The sequence below is a fragment of the Penicillium odoratum genome (genome assembly GCF_028828045.1).
Source record: "Penicillium odoratum strain IBT 22623 chromosome Unknown utg000006l_segment0_segment0, whole genome shotgun sequence".
NCBI lineage: Eukaryota > Fungi > Ascomycota > Eurotiomycetes > Eurotiales > Aspergillaceae > Penicillium > Penicillium odoratum.
The window spans coordinates 3,931,400-3,949,801 of record NW_026643148.1 but is presented as its reverse complement, the minus strand read 5'-3'; the positions used below and the strand labels follow the sequence as shown (position 1 = coordinate 3,949,801).

The window sequence follows — 18,402 nt, the reverse complement described above, 5'->3', positions numbered from 1 at the left end:
ACTTACAAATCTTTGGACTTCAATCATCTCGTGCCAAAGACATCCAAAGAAATCAGTATGAGTGGTTTATTTGGCCTTCTATTCACCAGACTGACTTTACCATCTCCCTCGGATATCCAAGGGAAGACTATCCTTATCACCGGCGCGAACACCGGTCTTGGCCGAGAAGCTGCCAGACATGCGCTCGCCCTTGGAGCCGGTACGATCATTTCGGGCGTTCGAACCCTGAGCAAGGGCGAAGATGCGAAAGCCAACATTGAAGCAAGCACCGGCTGCACCGACAAGAAAAAAGTTCTTGTATGGCCCATAGATCTCGAATCATTCGCTAGTGTCCAAGCCTTCGCAGCTCGAGTTCGCAAATACAATTTTGAAGGCGGCCAACTGGACATCGCTATCATGAATGCAGGAATTGCGTCGGTCGAATACGCCGTTACCCATGATGGGTGGGAGAGAGGAATCCAAGTTAATGTTTTATCGACCGCGCTGCTCAGTCTCGAGCTTTTGCCGTTGCTGCTTCGAAACAAAGAGCGAGATCCTTCAACACAGCCGCATCTGACTATTCTTACGAGCGATATCCACAAGTCAATCAAATTTCCTGAACGATATGAGCAGCATGTTCTTTCCGTTCTGAATGACGAGGACCAGTGGAAGAAAACTCAGGTGGCAGGCGGAGCTACTGAGCGTTATGGTGTTACCAAGCTCATGGATATCTTCATTACCATGGAGATAGCTCGACTTGTTCCTCGTGATGAGTCAGGGAATCCCCTTGTGATTATAAATGCCGTGACACCGGGATTCTGTAAATCAGATCTTCTGACCAGGGAGAAGGCGCCGTGGATTCTGAAGCTGATCCAAGCTTTAATTGCTTGGAAGGCAGAAGAGGGAAGCAAAACATTGCTCCACGCAGCAAACCAGGGAGTGGAGACTCATGGGAAGTGGTTGGAGAATCAGGTTATCGCAGAGTAAGTCTTACTTTTCGTTCGAGAACTATTCATGCGGCTGATATGTGCTTTAGCCCTGGCAATATTGTCACAAGCCCCGAGGCAGCGGTCGTGAGGGAGAAGTTGTGGGCAGAGATCATTGCAGTCTTGCATAATGTTGATCCTGAGGTTCGAATTGAGTACTAAGCATTCAGAGTGGTGTGCTTCATGCGATAATCCAAGATTGTGAATCCTCCACACTCCCAAATTATTAGTTGAGCTGTAATATTTCGAAGACTGACGATGAGGCAACCTTATATGGGTTAACTTTAATCGACTTTAAACAGTCACCACCGCACTTTCCTCTCATTTGGTTGTTGAGTGGATGACCTTGGACATGTCTAATCAGATCTTACTTTTTATTTACCTGTCAATATCACACATTTTTGGGTCATGCTGTCGTCCACACCACACCAAGACATCTACGCTGTAATGGTAAAAATCACATGCTTGACTTACAACATCCATTTTCATCACTTAGACAAACAATCACGAATAACAATGATATAACAAGAAAACAAGGGCAGAAGAGTATATAGAGGACATGGAGGAAAGAAATGGTGATTGTTGTACAAATACATGCATGCATGAGCTGCCGGAGCCAAGATTCTGGAAGTAGACATCAAGGAAGCAAAAAAAAAATACCAGAGGGTTGGTCAAGGTACTAAGCGACCCGAAAAGACCATATCCAGCAATTCGAAATCACCTGTTTTGTGTAGGGATTTATATTGGCTGAGATGGCGCTCGTGGATCGAATACATCGAGGATGGGTATTCGGTCCCTTTCTTTTGCCATTCGGATTTCTATGGCATTAAATTCGTTGTGGCGACGCGAAGGCAGTCGAGTCGCTCGGTTCCAGTCCTAACCCGCACTGGTTTTTGAAGCGGTATTAATTTACAGGATTTGTTGAGACTCCTTCTTCTCTGGTTCGGAGCCAGGGGTGAGCATCTATAAGATAGAGACAGTCAGCCATCACATCAAAGAATATTTCCGGGAATTGAAACCAAGACACTGGATGCATCGCAATTTCACCGTTGAAGTTTCCGGTCTTCACGATGTGGAACGTTACATGAAGACCAGGTAACTCAACGCATGCTGAATAGTACAATGACCGAGGGCCAACACCAAAACAGATAAGAGAAGAATAATCGGGATAACATACCTCATTGGCGCCCTTAATCATACCCTGCTCCCGCTCCATCTGAATGTACTGCTCCTCCTCGGCGTAGGCAAGCGCCCAGGGAACACCGATCAGGAAAGCGCTGGTACTGATAATCCAGAGGGCCTTTCCGCTGAATGCCAGGCTAGCCTTGCCGAAAGATGTGATAGAAGAGATGGAGCTGGCGACGGAGCGGCGGGCGGAAGGGGGAACGATGTCTTTCAAGGCCGCGAGACGGTCGGCGAGGGTCTCCTCCTCGACCTCATCATCTGAAGCATCCGAAATTTCCGAGTCTGTTGATGAAAGGCGATGTCAGATATGATTCCGGTAATTGATGGGTGTTTTCATTGATTCGGGGGTTGATGGGCTCGCCCGGAGTCGCGATTATGAATTACATCCGAGTGGACACGTTTCCATCGATGAATCGAATACAATGTAAAGCCGTGACGACCGCGCGAGGCGATTCGCCTGACTATCGGGCGGAGGGAAGTGTCGAGTACTTACCGGTGTCGGAGTAGTCATCCTCGTCGTCAGAGACAAGCAGGGCATCGTGCTTGCTGGGGGTGGGCTTGTCGGTGAAAGCCTCGTCTTCGACCTCTTGGAGCTTGACCATTTTGGCGGTGTTGGGGGGTTGAGATGGGGGATTTTAATGAATGTAGTTAGAGGATGATGGATGATGGAGGAAGCGCGAGTTTGGACGCTCCGACTTTTTTGCCGGGCAAAAGCGGCGAGCGAGCTTTGGAATGGGACCCGCTCGGAACACCAACACTATGACGACAGGGGAACAGCAGTGAAAAGCATTATTGATTGAATAATTTACAGAGTTGTGTTGTTTGAAATATCTATCTAGAATACACATTTTATCCCAATGTTAATTCCTTGACCTTTAAAGTCAATGGCGAGTCTGGCCTCATTACGGATGATCCGAGTGCCGGCTACAGCGCGATGAAGATCTATATTTAGCGACGACCAAGCTTCCAACGAGCAATGCGCTCTTGGATTTCCTCCCAGGGGAAAGAACGGAGTTTGTGTCCCTCCAGCTCGCCCTCCTGCAAGACGACGGTTGGCTTTCCGGTTCCTTGGCCCTTGTTCTGCACCTGGCCGCCAAACACTTGACGAGCCACGCGGCGGAGATCTTCGACAGTCAGAGACTCGATCTTTTCACACATCTCCTTCACACTGACCTTGCGGCCGTGTACCTGGACTTGACGTCCAAGATCCTCGAGCTCAACCATGCGAGACTCAAGGTTCATGAGCAGGGACGACCGAAGCTGGTTCTTGGCCCGATTAACCTCCTGGGTTTGCAGGGCAGTGTAACCGGTGTCCAGAGTCAGAGACTGCAACTCGCGGCACATAACCTCAAGCATCTCTGTTGTCCGGGTGGGACTACACGAAGCGGTAATACCAAAGATACCGCTGTCGGTGTAGCTGTGGTTGAAGGCAATGCAGCTTTCCACCCATCCGTGCTGGTTGAGGACGTTGGTGTAGAGTCGAGAGTACATGCCCTTGCCCGGACCACCGGCCGAGAAAGAACCACCACCACCCAAAAGGGTCTGAAGGGTAGCAAGGGCGTAAATATCGGGAGAGGAGATAGGAAGGGCCTCGAAGGCAAGGTGGATGTGACTCAGACGAGGCAGCATGGGGTTGGCTGGTGGTGGGATCGGAGGAAGGGCGATGAAGCCACCAGTGTAGTGGGCGGGGCGGCGGAGATCCAACGCAGAGGGCTCGAGTAAAGAGGGGTGGAGTGGTTCGACCGAGGTATGGTTTTGTGAAGAGGTGAGTTTCTTAAGGAAGGGAAGCTTCGACAGGAGCGAAGAGTGAGTATTTTGCGAAGCGGCCGGGCTGCTCACGGTTGACGAAGCTGTGAAGTGGGGAACAGTTGGGATCTGGCCCTCTCTGGCGACAGCGGAAGAATCGGAGAGTGTAGTATCAATTCCGGAGCCTGAAAGAACGGGTCCCTTTCCGTGGCCAACGTCACGGCTCTTCATGTCTCCAAAGTATTGCTGTGTGAGCTTGACAGCCTCAGCATGAGGCACGCCAGCAAAGGCGACGACGATGCGATCCGGGTTGAAGAAGACCTCTCGGTAACGTTCCACGACCGACTTATTGATCTCTCGTAGCCTGTCCTCGGGGCACAGCAGAGGATTACCAAGTGTGTTATTCTTGTAAGCAGTCATGTGAACAAGCTCCGGCAAGATGAGTTCCGGCTTCGCCCAGATCTCGCCTATCTCATACTCCGCCGTGGCGAGTTGATCAAGAACCTCTTCATCGGTGATCAGAGGGTCCCGGATGGTTTCCGCCAAGAGGCCGAGAGTTGTAGGAACCGCGGAGTTGAAACTAGCAGACTGGTACATCAACGATTCTCGCGATGACGCGCATTGAATATTACCGCCCAACGACTCCAGAACCTCTAGCATCTCATCACCAGAGCGTGACTTGGTCGACTTGAAGGCCAATCGGTCCATGATATGACTGACTCCACGCAGGCTCGCATCTTCATAACGAGAACCAGCATCGACGTAGACTCCAACACCGGCGAAGGGACCTGGTAATGATTCTGTGGCGACGCGAACTCCGTTCGGGAGTGTGGTGGTTTCATCGAGCTCGGAGGGGTCCTGAAGTAGAAAGGACTGGTCAGAGTATTCACAGGAGACACGGTGAAGACTAGATACCTTAGCGGTAGCAAAGCTTCTCGCCGAACGAGGAGCTCGAGTCAGAGGCTTAGCGGACTCGACCGCCCGCAATGCAGTGCGACGCATATTTCCTTTCATTGGGATACGCGTGGCAGTTCAAAGATGAAGATGTGTCTGCACGCCTTTTGCAGTGAATCCGGGGGATCGGAAGCGTGAGTCGGCGAAGAATCAATTCCGGAGCGCAGCACCGGACCGATTACCTAAGCGGTTGCATTATCTCCGGTGTGTTGGATGGACCTTATTGGGTCTATTTACTAATTGAAATCTAGACAATTATGAAATACTTAATCCGCTGATTTTTAGTCGGATACAATGGAGTGACTATGTTGGGTTGTGCTTACCAAGGGTTGAAGTTCTAGACTTGACCCGATGACGGCATTTGGAGTCCATTCATATATAGAGTGACAACCTTGGAAGACATGAGTTTTACTTGCACACCTTCTGAAAATTGAACTCTGCAGGACGAATCTTTAAATTCATTATAGCGCAAATTCACACTTGCGAATGGCTGGCATAGCTCTGTGGATCGAGCCATATTGATCAAGGGTTTTAGGATATAATAGTAGAGACCGCACTGTAGACAGGGTAGCAGTACTCAAGGAAAGTTCATTACACCCGGGTAAGGTAGATATTGGCTATTTCTGTCCTATCAATAAATTGTCATCTCCATCTAATCTTCATTCTATTTGACATGACAATGGATTATGGGTGTTCCGTAACCCAGTTCCGGTACCAGTCAAGACAAGCAGCATTGGCAACACTCGCACCGATTTTAATATTGAGTCCACATAATATCTGCTTGACCGCATTCTCAACCTTCTTTCCATTAGAAGTTACCGGAATTTCAGGACAAGCATCAATGACGCCTGGAACATGGCGGGGACTTAGCTCCTTGCGAATAATGGACTGGATACGAGCTGCCAGTTCCGACACAGTAGAGGAACAGCCGGGTGCCAATTTCATGAATAGCACCACAGTCTCATCGGTATCAATGCCCTCACGTCTCCGGCCAACGCAGAGAGAGTCTTCGATCTCATCGGCAAAATGCTTCAGAAGGACGTTGTAGATCTCGGCACTTCCAAAGCGAACACCGGAAGGCTTGAGCACTCCATCACTGCGGCCGAGCATAACCACTCCGCCGGTTCGTGGGTTCACGCGTACGAAATCTCCGTGGTGCCAAATTGAAGGGCCAAAGACGTCAAAGTAACTCTTGCGGTATTTTTCCAGGCCCTTGGGACCGGGAGGCCAGAACATAACTGGTTGTGCTGGGAACGGGACCGTGCAAACAAGGTCGCCAGGCTCGCCTGAGGCACTGATGTCGTTTCCAGCATAATCAAACACGGATACTGCCATACCAAGGGAGCGGCACTGGATTTCACCTTTGTAGACAGGAAGAATTGGGCATCCGGAGCAGAACAAGGACAGAATATCCGTGCCGCCAGTGATCGAACCTAACATGATGTCCGGATGGATAGAAGTGTAGATATACTCAAAGGTTGATGGGGCCAAGGGGGATCCAGTGCTAAAAATTGCCCTCAATGTGCTGAGAGAGACTGCTCGGTGGGCATGTTTGCGGGGATTCAAGGCTGCTTGTTCCAGCATGGAGAGGTACTTTGCTGAGGTACCAAAGTGAGTGATTTGGAGCTCATCAATCAGACGTGGCATGGCCATTTCTCCATTACCCCCCTCGATATCGAAAGGTCGGAATGGAGATCCATCATACAGAACAATGGTAGCGCCACTGGCTAAACCAGAGACTAACCAATGCCACATCATCCAAGTTGTTGTGGTGAAGTAAAAAAGCCGGTCACCAGGCCGAATATCACAATGGAGAAGGTGCTCCTTCTTGTGCTGCAATAATGTGCCCAGTGATCCATGAACAATGGGCTTCGGTGCGCCTGTAGTTCCCGAAGAGTACAAGATATAAACTGGGTGATCGGGCCTCAAGCTCGCAAATTCCAGCGGTGCTGATTTATCCTGAATAGAGTCTTCGAAATCATGATATGTCACGGCTGTCCCATTTTTCGGGCGAAGGTCATCGAGGCTGAATTCCAGAGACTTCGAAGTCTCAAACACTACCAACATCTCCAAGTCAGGCAATTCAGCAACTATTTCGCATACTTTGGCGTGAGACCCGTGAACCTTGCCGTTGTACAATGACGAGTTATCAGCAAAGAGGATTTTAGGCTGGATCTGTTTGAGGCGCTCGAGAACTGCGTGCACACCGGTATCCGGAGACACACCCGTCCAGAAGGCGCCAATAGAGGCGGCAGCCAGCATTGCCACGACAGTGTTGGCATGATTGCCGACAAAACCTGCCACACGGTCACCCGTTTGCAGACCTGCGTCTTTGAGAGCGCGGGCGCATTTTCGAACCCGCTCTCGAAGCTCCTTCCAAGAGATAAACTCCCGGTCAGCTTCTGTAGCGCCGATCACAGCGATTGAATTCTCATCCGGCATGCTTGACGGGTACAGGAGATTCTCAGCGAAATTCAACGTGCTCCCCTCGAAAAATGCCGGCCGGGGAAACAGCTCTTGATCTGACTCAAGAACCTGGGATTAAGGTTAGTAAATGTGATGATTGTTTGACGTAGTGCCCATACTAACCTGCTTGTACGGTTTATGCGCTTGTATTCCTGTGTAGTGCCAGATATCTTCCCAAAATTTGGCCGGTTCTGAGATACTCCATTGCCAGAGAGTATTGTAATTTTCCAAATCTAGTCCATGCTTTTTGCTCACTTTGGTCATGAAATCATAAATCTGCGTTTTCTCAGGGGCCGAAGGTCGCCAGAGCTCCTTCACCTCCAGACTAATATCCTCATTGACGTGCGGCATTGTGGCCGTATCTGAAGCAGTATTGCGCTAATGCAACCTGCTGCAGGAGTATGTGCGGAGAAGATTTTACTCCAATGCTTGGTTGAGAAAGTCTTGCGAAGTCTGTTATAGGCGCGGTTTCTTAAAAGTGCACCTGAAAGTCTTGGAATGAAGTTGAAGAGATTTAATTCAATCCAAAGATGAAAAAGGAAAGTCACACCTCACAATTGCCCCAAAAGTGGCTTCCGGGCGGCTTGAGTCGGGTATTGAGTTGCCGATCTCCGCGGCTGCGGATATAACAGATAAGACAAAAGACTGCACGATAGTTTATAAAACGACCGCAATTGGATGTGATATGTCAATGAATCTTTGAGAGTGAGAAGAGGGAAATGATTTCCAGTCCTATCGAGTGTTCCATGGTCTCACCAGCTTTTATAAAGCCCATAACGCAATAACCACCTGCCGACCAAATGCGGAAGGCGGGAGTAACATATGGTGCCTTAGGCAGCGACATCAAGTCGCACGGTCTCGACCGTTTTCATGTATTTCGATAATGACCCGTTCTCTAGGTAGTATCTGGTCTAGTGGAGAGATCGTTAGATGCCTATCAAAGCTAAGCTGAACACTGTCCGTGCGTGGATGCTAACCAATGCAATTTGTACTCCATCTTAAATGGACTCTCCGTCTGACCTGACCAGGAATATATGATGCCGTCGAGTCAGTACGTAGGATTGCTATAAAGTAATATTTAGCATCTAATACTTCAGCTATGTACTCATGTGAAATAAGAGCTATCTAGAAATAGGATTACTTAACTCGATGCCAAAGCTACATCAATTTTTTTCAAGATTATTTTCTGACCAGATTAAGGGGCAAACATTTCACAATTCCCGAAGTGTTCATCCGTGATCACTAAAAAATCCTTCAATTTTCCAAGACCGTGACGCCTAGACAAGACTTGAAAGACGAGGTAGTATTAGGCTAGAAGTCTGATCTATCTTAGATCTGGTCCCAGGGATCGAAATTGTAACCATGGGTGGGTTTACCAAGGCTACCTATTTCATTGAATCATAGATGGGGATAAAGTAAAATGCAAAATTGACATGAATCTAGCCCGTGCATAAGTCAGAATCCAACTGGATCAGATTTTTATGTTTGTAGGGTTTTCCAGGGGCCAATGGATCCACACAGTTTCACAATGTACAGAGTCTGTAGATCAACTCAATTCAAAGTACGCGGTACCTACTCCCTACTCTGTTGTTGTTATTGCTGCAGGTCCGGATATGATTTATAAATTGCCATGACTGGGATCAGGTAGATGTGACTCTTGACGACATGAATGGGTCAAACCCAATGAAAAGTCATTTGTACCTGGAGGGACCACTTGGCTGCCGGCACTAACGGAAATTGAAAATATGAAAAAAGCCTCGTATTGTGACTGTATATTACGCGTAATAATGGTTTTCATCCAATGAGGTAATATCAGATGCATACCAGCCACGTTTCAAGTAATACCAGGAGGTAGCAATAATCCTGCTTTGCATGAGCATGGTGCAACAAGTTCCACCTCATCTTTCTCCTTTCCTCCCTTTCCTTTAGCCTTCCCTTCCCACTGTATTTGTGGAAAAGAGTCTGATCCATTTCAATTTTTAAACTGTGGGCACTTGGCCCCTTTTGTTTTGTTCTTTAACCCCATTCCACGTGTTGAGCCACAATTGTCTAAGCCTTAATACCACCCCCCCCCCTCGGAGGTTGTCGGATCTCCCACCCGCGACCAAATTCAGCCTTGAGCCCAGAGTACGTACAATCGTGGAAATCTCGCTCAGAGTGACTTCACACTCGCCTTTCGATTCTTCTCCAACGCCCAAAATTCCATCTCCAATGAGCTTCGCTTGACCCACATGGTCCTTGACATCGGCTAACTTGGCGCCGCTTTCCCCCTCCAGATTTGTTATCCTGTTGTTAGACTTGTCAAAACACAGACACCGACGCACAGTGTCGTGAGGATCGCTTTGCTGCAATCTCTCGGGTAGTCCCTGACAATAGTTGAAGTGGACGCGTGAAGGAACCCACGCGCCCCTTAACTACCGACGGTAAAATCTTGCTGTCATCCTCTCCAACCCCCGAGTCGCTACTTCCCTCTGCGATGCCTCGTCGGTTCAGCAACACTTCCTCCGTCGACACCCCTTCCAATTCTCCCTCCTTTTCGCCTTCCACGGGAAAGGGCATCGCCACCAAGGCGCCATTAGTCAAATCTCATCGCCTATCCCAATTCTTTTCGGTCACGCCCAAGTCAAAGGCCGATCCTCAATCTCAGTCGACCCCTCAGTCGACCGCTGGGAATCCTAATACCTCTACGCCGATCAATTCGGCATCACTGTCCTTACCGACAATTTCTTTGTCTACCGCTACCGCCGATAACCCGAACATGGAAGAATCGCCGACCACACTCTTCCAGCCGCCAACTCCGGAGGAGGCCCGCCGGCTGGCTAAGCAACATGCCCAGTTTGGTCCCATCGGCCATCCGAGTCACCGCTACTCCAGTCGACACCCTGGTGGTGTTTTTCCGGAGCCGGTCATGGACGAGCCGCCGTATTATTACCTGCTTACGACGTACATCAGCTACTTAATCCTAATTGCTTTCGGTCACGTTCGTGATTTCTTTGGAAAGCGCTTCCGCGAGGAGAATTACCGCCACCTCAAGGCCCGCAACGGCTATGGTGCACTGAACAGCGATTTTGACAACTTCTACGTGCGCCGCCTCAAACTGCGTATCAACGACTGCTTCGAGCGTCCCGTCACCGGTGTTCCCGGCCGGACCATCACCCTGATCGACCGGGCCACAGACGACTACAACCACCACTTCTATCTCACTGGCACCACCACGGACACATTGAACCTGAGCTCTTACAACTATCTGGGATTCGCCCAGTCGGAAGGTCCTTGTGCCGACATTTCGGAAGAATGCGTCCGCAAATACGGCATCACCACGCCTAGTACTCGCGCGGAGGCCGGTACCCAGGATCTGCACGTCGAAGTGGAAGAACTAATTGCAAATTTCGTGGGCAAGGAGGCGTCTATGGTCTACTCCATGGGATTCGGTACCAATGCTAGCATTTTCCCCGCTCTTGTGTCCAAGGGCTGTCTTCTCATCTCTGACGAATTAAACCACGCTTCTATCCGATTTGGTGCTCGTCTTTCTGGCGCTTCAATTGCCATGTTCAAGCACAATGACATGCGGGATCTTGAAGTCAAACTCCGCGAAGCTATCTCTCAAGGTCAACCCCGTACTCACCGTCCCTGGAAGAAGATCTTGGTTGTTGTCGAGGGTCTCTACTCCATGGAGGGATCTATGTGCAACCTGCCTGGTCTGGTTGAGTTGAAGCACCGATACAAGTTCCACCTCTTTGTTGACGAGGCTCACTCTATCGGAGCTATCGGTCCTCTGGGCAAGGGTGTGTGTGACTTTTTCAGCATTCCCACTTCAGAGGTGGACATCTTGATGGGAACGCTCACCAAATCATTCGGTGCTAACGGTGGATACATCGCGGCTGACAAGGCGATGATTGACAAGCTCCGGGCCACCAGCTCTGGTATTTTCTACGGAGAGGCTCCTGCACCGGCAGTGCTCACTCAGATTTCTTCTGCGCTTCGCATCATCAAGGGCGATCTTGTTCCCGGACAGGGCGAGGAGCGATTACAGCGATTGGCTTTTAATTCACGATACCTCCGCCTGGGCCTTAAGCGTCTTGGCTTTATAGTATACGGCCACGATGATTCGCCAATCATCCCTCTTCTGCTCTTCAACCCCGCCAAGATGCCCGCATTTTCCCATGAGATGCTCAAACGCAAGATCTCTGTTGTAGTTGTCGGATACCCCGCTACCCCTCTGGTTTCATCACGTGCTCGTTTCTGTGTGTCGGCTGCTCACACCAAGGATGATCTGGACCGGGTTCTGACTGCCTGTGATGAAATCGGCAATGTCCTGCAACTGAAGTTCTCTACCGGTATCGCTGGTGGTGCCCTTCCCCCTCCCGAAGATATGACTCCCCCGCCCGAGATGGAGAAGGAGTGGAAGCGCAAGCGCACTGCTAACATTTCCCCTCCCCGATGGCGGGTTGAGGATGTTGTCCGACGTGGAGTTCAGGATGTCAAGTCACCCTTGTATTAGTTTGACCTTCCTGTTCTGCGATGTGCCTTGGACCATGATGCATTCTTAAGCTTCTGCCTTTCTGCCCGAGTCCCCCGGAGCCCGGTTGGTGCTGGTCACGCCGTGTAACGGTCTATTAATCCCGCGTGCACCCCTTTTCCTGTCTATTATTGCTCGGTCTTGCTTTTGGCGTTGGTTCGGCTTTGATCAAATGTCGCACCACGACGGAAGCAAATGTCATTCTATCGGGAATGAAGGGAAGGGGCCCCAAAGAAAAACAAGCCAAGAAAAACATCTTCCGGTCATGAATTATTCGAACAAGCAACGAATGAATATGCCCCTGTTTTTCATATAATCCTTTTTTCTGATGCAGATGTCCCCTATTTCCCTTGCATCCAACCCTTTTAATCAGTCCTGTATCTTCTCTTCTCTGTCACTTTTATTATTTAGAACATTGCTTAATAATGCTTTGTCTGTATCTCCCCTGGGCATGGCTGGTTTCGCTTTTTAATTTCCCTGAACTGCACTATACTGTATGGTATCATCTGCTCCTGCTTGATTTGATAGTCGGTGCTCCCTGTGGTGACTGCCATTATTTCTACTTGATAGATAGCCTGGGATGTGTAAACTAGAATACAGCTATTTAGTGTTGCAATCGGCTTCCCTTGAGATAGCCAAGCTTTTGAACCGACAGTTCTCATTGTGAATCTCAACATTGTATCTCACGAGAGTCTCAACTGCAATGCTACGTAATTTATGTGAACCGTATACGATAGCACGAGCGATAAATACCTCAACGATGCGTGAGTGCGTGACGTTCTCCCGCTGCGAAGATTGTGGGTCATGGTTAGCTTGGGGACTTCTAAGATCTAATAGACTTGAAGATAAATATATTAAAATTTATATGAAACAAAAATAATAACAAGGAATTTTCTTTGGAAGATGGGTTTTATGGTGAAAAGACGGCCATTTGAAAGATATCATCTTCGGCGTCGATCCGCAGATCCTCGGATTCAAAATGCAAAGCTCTATACATCGATGCAGCCGGCATAACTCAAAGACAAAGGGTATCATAGCGCAGAATGAGAGATTGAAGGTATCATAAGTCGGGAGAATGCAAGGCATTTCAAAAGTGTTCATTCCAATTGAGACTAGAGAATTCAAGATTAGATGCGCGTTCTCCAATTTCACTACGGAAACAGATAACATACCTCCCGGGCAGACTTCAGATTCATATGGAAGTCCCGATAGAGCTTGTCGACTTCACCAGTTGTGACCATCCCGTCAAGAACCGCGATCGCATTTCGAGTCTTTCGCTTCTGGCTCAGACCATTACGGCGTAAGACCTCGGAATCAGCCATGTGGCCCATCCGGTCCAGATGATCAACGACCCACTCATTGAGGTGGAAGCGCCAATGAATGAGGGTGTGTGCCAGCTGAGCTCTCGCTTTGCATTGTCTATTGGGTCAGATATTGTTGAGGAAGGGTGTGTCCATGGCTTAACTTACTTGCCTAACAGGAACCGCGCATTCTCATCTGGCAGTGCATGTCCTTCTCGATCACGATCCACACCGGAGGATTCACTCTCTTCATCCGAGTCGCTAGAGCTAGATTGGTTGGATTCATCACCGTCGCGAAGAGGTTCAAGGGTTTCTAAAGAGTACGGCTTGCCGTACAACTTCATATCGCTTGATGCTGGGTGGCCAGATCGATTGCAAGCATCGCACGGGTGATCATCAAAGGTGGGATAGCCTGAAATTTCGATTTTTGGACGGGCTAGCAGCGAATAGCGGAAGGCTGGGTTCCAGACTGAGGAGATCAATTGGGAACCTGCACGCCCCTTTACTTCGTCTTCCAATTTCATGAAAGCCATCTTGTACATTGCATCGGAGCGCGGGAATGCTGGGTCAAGACGATTGAGTACCATCCAACCGACCACATCACGGAAGTAGTCCTTGGGTTTCTTGTAGGCATGTCGTGTAAATTCAAGAGGAATTTCCTCTGTTGGAACCCCAAGTAGCACATTATCATCGTCGAGGACAAAATCATCTTCATAGCGATCAAGGTCTTCGTTGTTCGGGTCAGTGGGTTCAACATCGCTATTGTTTTCTTCGTTGTCTGAATCCTGCTCGCTTGGGCTATCTTCATGTACTTCGTCAGAACCCATTTCAGGATCGTCTTCACTTTCTGGTTTCAGCCCCAAACGCTTGCGGCGGATAGCCTCAAGAGTCTTAAATCTCTTATCTCGTGTTGATTCGGGAATTCGGCCTCGGGTTCGTGTCCTCTTGACCACTGTTGTAAATGATCAGTTATCGAGGTTCAGGTTTATGTCCGGAAAAGTATTTACCTGAGTCCTGAAGATCTCTCACATCCTCCTCAATATCCAGCTGGTCTTGGTCATCACTGCCACGGGATATTTCAGGCGTCTTCGGGCCTGTCATTCTCTTTCGCTTGACCGGCGAAGACATCACAGGTTCTTCTGAAATGTCTGAGTCGAGGTTTATTACCGGCGAGCTTTCTGCTTTTCGCTTCAATTTGCGACGTAGACGAGGTGTTTGCACTTGCTCAACGGGCTGGGCAGGCGAAGATGCACGAAGTCGGGGCTTCCTATCCTTGAGTTTTTCGGCCTCGGGACTCATCCCGGCTATTTCGACCATCACGGCACTTCTTTTTCTCTTCTGCGCGCTTGGAACAATTATTTCGTCCTCGGAAGAATCTCCTAGAGCTTTCGACGGCAGTTGTGTTATTTCGACACTTGGAGCACTTCTTTTTCTCTTCTGCGCGCTTGGAACGATTATTTCGTCATCGGAGGATTCGCCAAGGATTTGTAACGGCGGTTGTGCTGTCCATAGTTAGTCATGAGGACAGGTTTGACTTCTTGGTGAGCAATTGCAAGGGTCAAAGGATCTAAGCACATACAACTCTCGTTTCTTGGGATCTTGGGAACATTTTCTAACGATTCCTCCAACTTTGGGTGTTTCTCTCGCTTGGATGACCTGGTGTTCTTTTTTGGCGATGCTGGCTTACTCTTGCGCGATCTTTCTTCGCGCACAGTAGGTAGAGTTGGATGAACGTAAGAGAGGGTTCGAAAGCGCTCCTCATCAGCTTCGCTACGTTCTGCAGTTGTGGCGGCGGTAGCAAAGGCCAGTCGCGTTTGCTTCTTCTGGGATTTTCGAGCCATGATAGGAGAAATAGAGTAACCGAAAGTGAATCAGGTAGTAAGGTGAGGTTTAATAGGAGTCATTTCAAGATTTAGGACATTGATATTGGCCCAAGTGAGGTATGGAAGAGATGACGATAACTTTTTCTCATGTCGCGCGGGACCGCGTAGAGGGGCGCGAGAGCACGTGACCACTACACAGTTATATAGATTAACTTTCCAGCTTAATCTACAAACTACAAACTTCATGATTTCTGTTTCTACTTGTATATATTGATACCAAGGTCGCTTGAAGGCTCAATAGTATCTAAGTCAAGTGTTATATATATTCTATGCTATGTATGCCAGCGATCAGCTCTTACATACCTGTACTCTGAAAGAGGCCATCAAAGAATCATGAGGAAACTGTGAAAGATTTCTTAGTCATGGGCATCAAGACCTTGGAAAGTGAAGGCAAACTCATTTGTGTAGATTTACCATAATTGGTACAAAGAAGCCTGATTTATCTAGCTAGAATCTGTCTGCCCAGAATTGGATAATGAAACTTGCTCCTGTCTCTTCAGGTAGTCTATATGAAGGCCTCTTTTCCAATAACCAACTTCCAAGGTCGAATTATACTATCCTAGCAAAGCAGTCTATACCAGTAACAACGCTTCATTAGTGGGAACACATGACATCCATGACATTTCAAATGGATCCGCTTCCCCGGATTCCAAAGCTTAAGGTAACTTTCAAAGTTCGGTTATTTTGACATCGCTTAGCTTTGCCCAATATTCAATCCTCTCCCCCACTCTTCGTGTTCATTGGTTCAAGCTCCAATTTTCGATTGGTGGAGTCGATTTTCTCCCAGACCCCGGTCCGCGCGGCTTCTGATTCGTGGAAACCGAAACTATAGCGTATCCGGGGACAAAATATCCTCGAACCCCAGATGATCCTTACCCCAGGTCAGCAAAGTGCGGTCTGGTGAGCTCGAGACCAATAAGCAGCCAATATGGCGCATGATACCTCGATCCATGTGTGGTTGACTTCGGAATACCCCACCACTCAGCGATCTCCATCTGACAGGGCTGTCGTTATCAAAATGCAACTCTTGCTTAGCGTCGCCGGGGGCGCCTTTCTGGGACATGGTTTAATTGGAGCCGTGACTTTTTCTGCTTAGGGCGCCAAGGAAGCTTTCGTCTCCCCATATTGTTATATATCTGGGGTCTCCGCACTTTTCTTTCTCTTCCCCAGATAATTCGAAGCTCTGGCCTGCTCTCGTATTTATTGATAGGGCTACGAGGCTGAACAACTCACAGGGCTTTACTACGACATTGGGGTCTCTGAGAATTACCTTCCACTGAATAGTCACCTCAAGTCTGGGCCTGTCGCCAAAATGGTTGGCCTCATGAGCTCCAAGCGGGCCTACAACTGGTAGGTGTCATGAAATCACTCCAATGAAAATATGCTAACCTGTTCTTAGGTTCTGCTCCCTCGTCGCAGCATCCTGCATGGTGTTGTACGGTTACGATGCGTCCGTTTTCAACTCCGTCCAGGGATCTGATAATTGGGTAGCCTGGTTCAACACCCCAAATTCAACCATGCTCGGTTCGATCAATACTGCATACACAGTTGGTGCCATCTTTGGTGGATTCTTCCTTGGAGGACCAACAGCCGATTTCCTTGGTCGCAAGGTCGGAATGGGTATTGGCTGTTGTTTTGTCATCGTTGCTACATTCCTGCAAACCTTTGCTCCGCGTGGTAACATGGCTATGTTCATTGCTGGACGTGTCCTGATTGGTATTGGCCAGGGCATTGCCTTGAGTGAGTTAATCTAACACTTCATTTTGAAAACATTCTAACGTTTCTATAGCCGCGGGTCCTATTTATATTGGTGAATTGGCACCTGCAGAGATCAGAGGAAAGATCATGACCTTCTGGCAGATGTTTTACTCTGTTGGCTCATTCATTTGTTTCTGGATTGCCTACGCCTGTACCAGGGCTCCTTGGCTAGGGGAATGGGACTGGAAGATGATCATTATTTTCCAGCTTTTATTCCCTATTCTTATTATTTGCCTTCTTCCCATCATTCCTGGAAGTCCTCGTTGGTAAGATCTCCGCGACCCATTCATTACACCGCATGCTAATGATTAAAAGGTATATCAAGCGCCACAACAATATCGAGAAAGCACGATCTGCCCTCCGCCGAGTCCGAGACACAGAGGAGGAGGTCGAAGATGAGATTCTGATGATTCGCGAAGCTCTGGAATACGAGAAGGAGGCCATCTCCAGCGGATACAGCGCTTTGTGGAAGGACAAGTCTATTCGCAAGCGCATGTATCTTGCTTTGGTGATAAACGCCGGCCAGCAGCTTACCGGACAAGGCTCTCTGAACTCATACTCGACCAAGATCTACGAGAAGGTGTTCACTCACGAAAGCCAAATTTCTCTCATCAACGCTCTGAACGCCACATTTGGTATTCTCTTCACCTTGAACGCGATCTGGTTCATTGATCGATTTGGTCGAAAGGCTCTTCTGATCGGAGGTTCCATCGGCATGGGTCTTTGCATGATCATCGTTTCTGCCGTCGAAACCGAGACACCGAATATGGCAAATGGAGCCAAGTCTGAACCCGTTGGCATCTCAATCGTTTTCCTATTCTTCCTATTCATTTTATTCTGTAAGTGTTGTCCCTTATGGCCTACTACAAAGAAAATTTGCTAACAATTCGCAGACAAGCCTTCATGGGGCGCAACTGTATGGATCTGGACATCCGAGGTCTTCTCCATGAATGTCCGCGCACAGGCTGTGGGAATGGCCTCGCAAACACAAAACGTTGCCAACACCATCTGCCAGCAGTTCTTCCCTATCTTCCTTGAGCATGACGGCTTCTATGCTTTCTACCTCTTCGCTGGAATCAACTTTCTGCTGGGTCTCTTCGTCTTCTTCTTTGTTCCGGAGACCAAGAAGGTCACCCTGGAAGAAATTGACGCCTTGTTTGGTGGAGCCAACCATGTTACTCAAGGAGAGGAGGTTCTCGCGCACCAGAAAGCCATCAAGTCTGAGACTCAAGGAAAGGCTACTGCCGTTAATGTCGAGAACGTGGAATACTCTTGATGAACCAATATTCAGAGTGGTATTTCTTAATAAATAGCTGGCTGGATTGGGCCTGGGCATAGGAAAATTCTCACTTTACTTCAATACGGATCTATGTCATGAATCTTTAATTTAATTCCACCATTCTGTCTCTCTAATCAACCTTGCCACCTACCGATATTTCAGCTATCTAATAAATACGGTATGAGGTTAGGAAAGAAGGTAGGAGACATAGTAGCGGGATACTGAATGGGAGACCAGGTGGGAGACTGCACATGTGAGTACTAGGTATACACCGAACATGCCCTGCATGGAACCCAACTCTCAACCTTGGAAAGCTCTCATAAGTTTTGGGTCACTTTCGAAATAT

At 48.5% G+C, this 18,402-nt stretch overlaps 8 protein-coding genes across 8 annotated transcripts; 3 read left to right on the top strand and 5 right to left on the bottom strand.

Annotated features, from left to right (window-relative positions):
• Nucleotides 1-57: 57 nt before the first annotated feature.
• Nucleotides 58-1,127, top strand: N7520_009853 (putative short-chain dehydrogenase; the record flags this gene model as incomplete). The annotated part of the gene is made up of 2 exons (XM_057143787.1): nucleotides 58-962; nucleotides 1,016-1,127. 2 exons carry the CDS (start codon nucleotides 58-60, stop codon nucleotides 1,125-1,127), a joined length of 1,017 nt encoding a protein of 338 aa, XP_056993075.1.
• A 747-nt stretch (nucleotides 1,128-1,874) lies between these two features.
• N7520_009852 (mitochondrial import receptor subunit TOM22) lies at nucleotides 1,875-2,752 on the bottom strand (the record flags this gene model as incomplete). The annotated part of the gene is made up of 3 exons (XM_057143786.1): nucleotides 1,875-1,928; nucleotides 2,143-2,432; nucleotides 2,644-2,752. The coding sequence occupies 3 exons, from the start codon at nucleotides 2,750-2,752 to the stop codon at nucleotides 1,875-1,877; spliced, it is 453 nt and encodes a 150-aa protein (XP_056993074.1).
• Nucleotides 2,753-3,098: 346 nt separating this feature from the next.
• On the bottom strand, nucleotides 3,099-4,898 carry N7520_009851 (mitochondrial-processing protease subunit alpha; the record flags this gene model as incomplete). Its single annotated transcript, XM_057143785.1, has 1 exon — nucleotides 3,099-4,898. The coding sequence occupies one exon, from the start codon at nucleotides 4,896-4,898 to the stop codon at nucleotides 3,099-3,101; it is 1,800 nt and encodes a 599-aa protein (XP_056993073.1).
• A 636-nt stretch (nucleotides 4,899-5,534) lies between these two features.
• N7520_009850 (acetoacetate--CoA ligase family protein) lies at nucleotides 5,535-7,667 on the bottom strand (the record flags this gene model as incomplete). The annotated part of the gene is made up of 2 exons (XM_057143784.1): nucleotides 5,535-7,385; nucleotides 7,440-7,667. 2 exons carry the CDS (start codon nucleotides 7,665-7,667, stop codon nucleotides 5,535-5,537), a joined length of 2,079 nt encoding a protein of 692 aa, XP_056993072.1.
• Nucleotides 7,668-9,792: 2,125 nt separating this feature from the next.
• Nucleotides 9,793-11,817, top strand: lcb2 (putative serine palmitoyltransferase 2; the record flags this gene model as incomplete). The annotated part of the gene is made up of 1 exon (XM_057143783.1): nucleotides 9,793-11,817. The coding sequence occupies one exon, from the start codon at nucleotides 9,793-9,795 to the stop codon at nucleotides 11,815-11,817; it is 2,025 nt and encodes a 674-aa protein (XP_056993071.1).
• Nucleotides 11,818-12,932: 1,115 nt separating this feature from the next.
• On the bottom strand, nucleotides 12,933-14,977 carry N7520_009848 (uncharacterized protein; the record flags this gene model as incomplete). Its single annotated transcript, XM_057143782.1, has 5 exons — nucleotides 12,933-12,947; nucleotides 13,008-13,254; nucleotides 13,305-14,088; nucleotides 14,144-14,638; nucleotides 14,716-14,977. 5 exons carry the CDS (start codon nucleotides 14,975-14,977, stop codon nucleotides 12,933-12,935), a joined length of 1,803 nt encoding a protein of 600 aa, XP_056993070.1.
• Nucleotides 14,978-15,845: 868 nt separating this feature from the next.
• On the bottom strand, nucleotides 15,846-16,082 carry N7520_009847 (uncharacterized protein; the record flags this gene model as incomplete). The annotated part of the gene is made up of 1 exon (XM_057143781.1): nucleotides 15,846-16,082. The coding sequence occupies one exon, from the start codon at nucleotides 16,080-16,082 to the stop codon at nucleotides 15,846-15,848; it is 237 nt and encodes a 78-aa protein (XP_056993069.1).
• Nucleotides 16,083-16,331: 249 nt separating this feature from the next.
• On the top strand, nucleotides 16,332-18,053 carry N7520_009846 (putative MFS sugar transporter; the record flags this gene model as incomplete). The annotated part of the gene is made up of 5 exons (XM_057143780.1): nucleotides 16,332-16,369; nucleotides 16,419-16,759; nucleotides 16,809-17,043; nucleotides 17,093-17,616; nucleotides 17,671-18,053. 5 exons carry the CDS (start codon nucleotides 16,332-16,334, stop codon nucleotides 18,051-18,053), a joined length of 1,521 nt encoding a protein of 506 aa, XP_056993068.1.
• Between the last annotated feature and the right edge of the window lie 349 nt (nucleotides 18,054-18,402).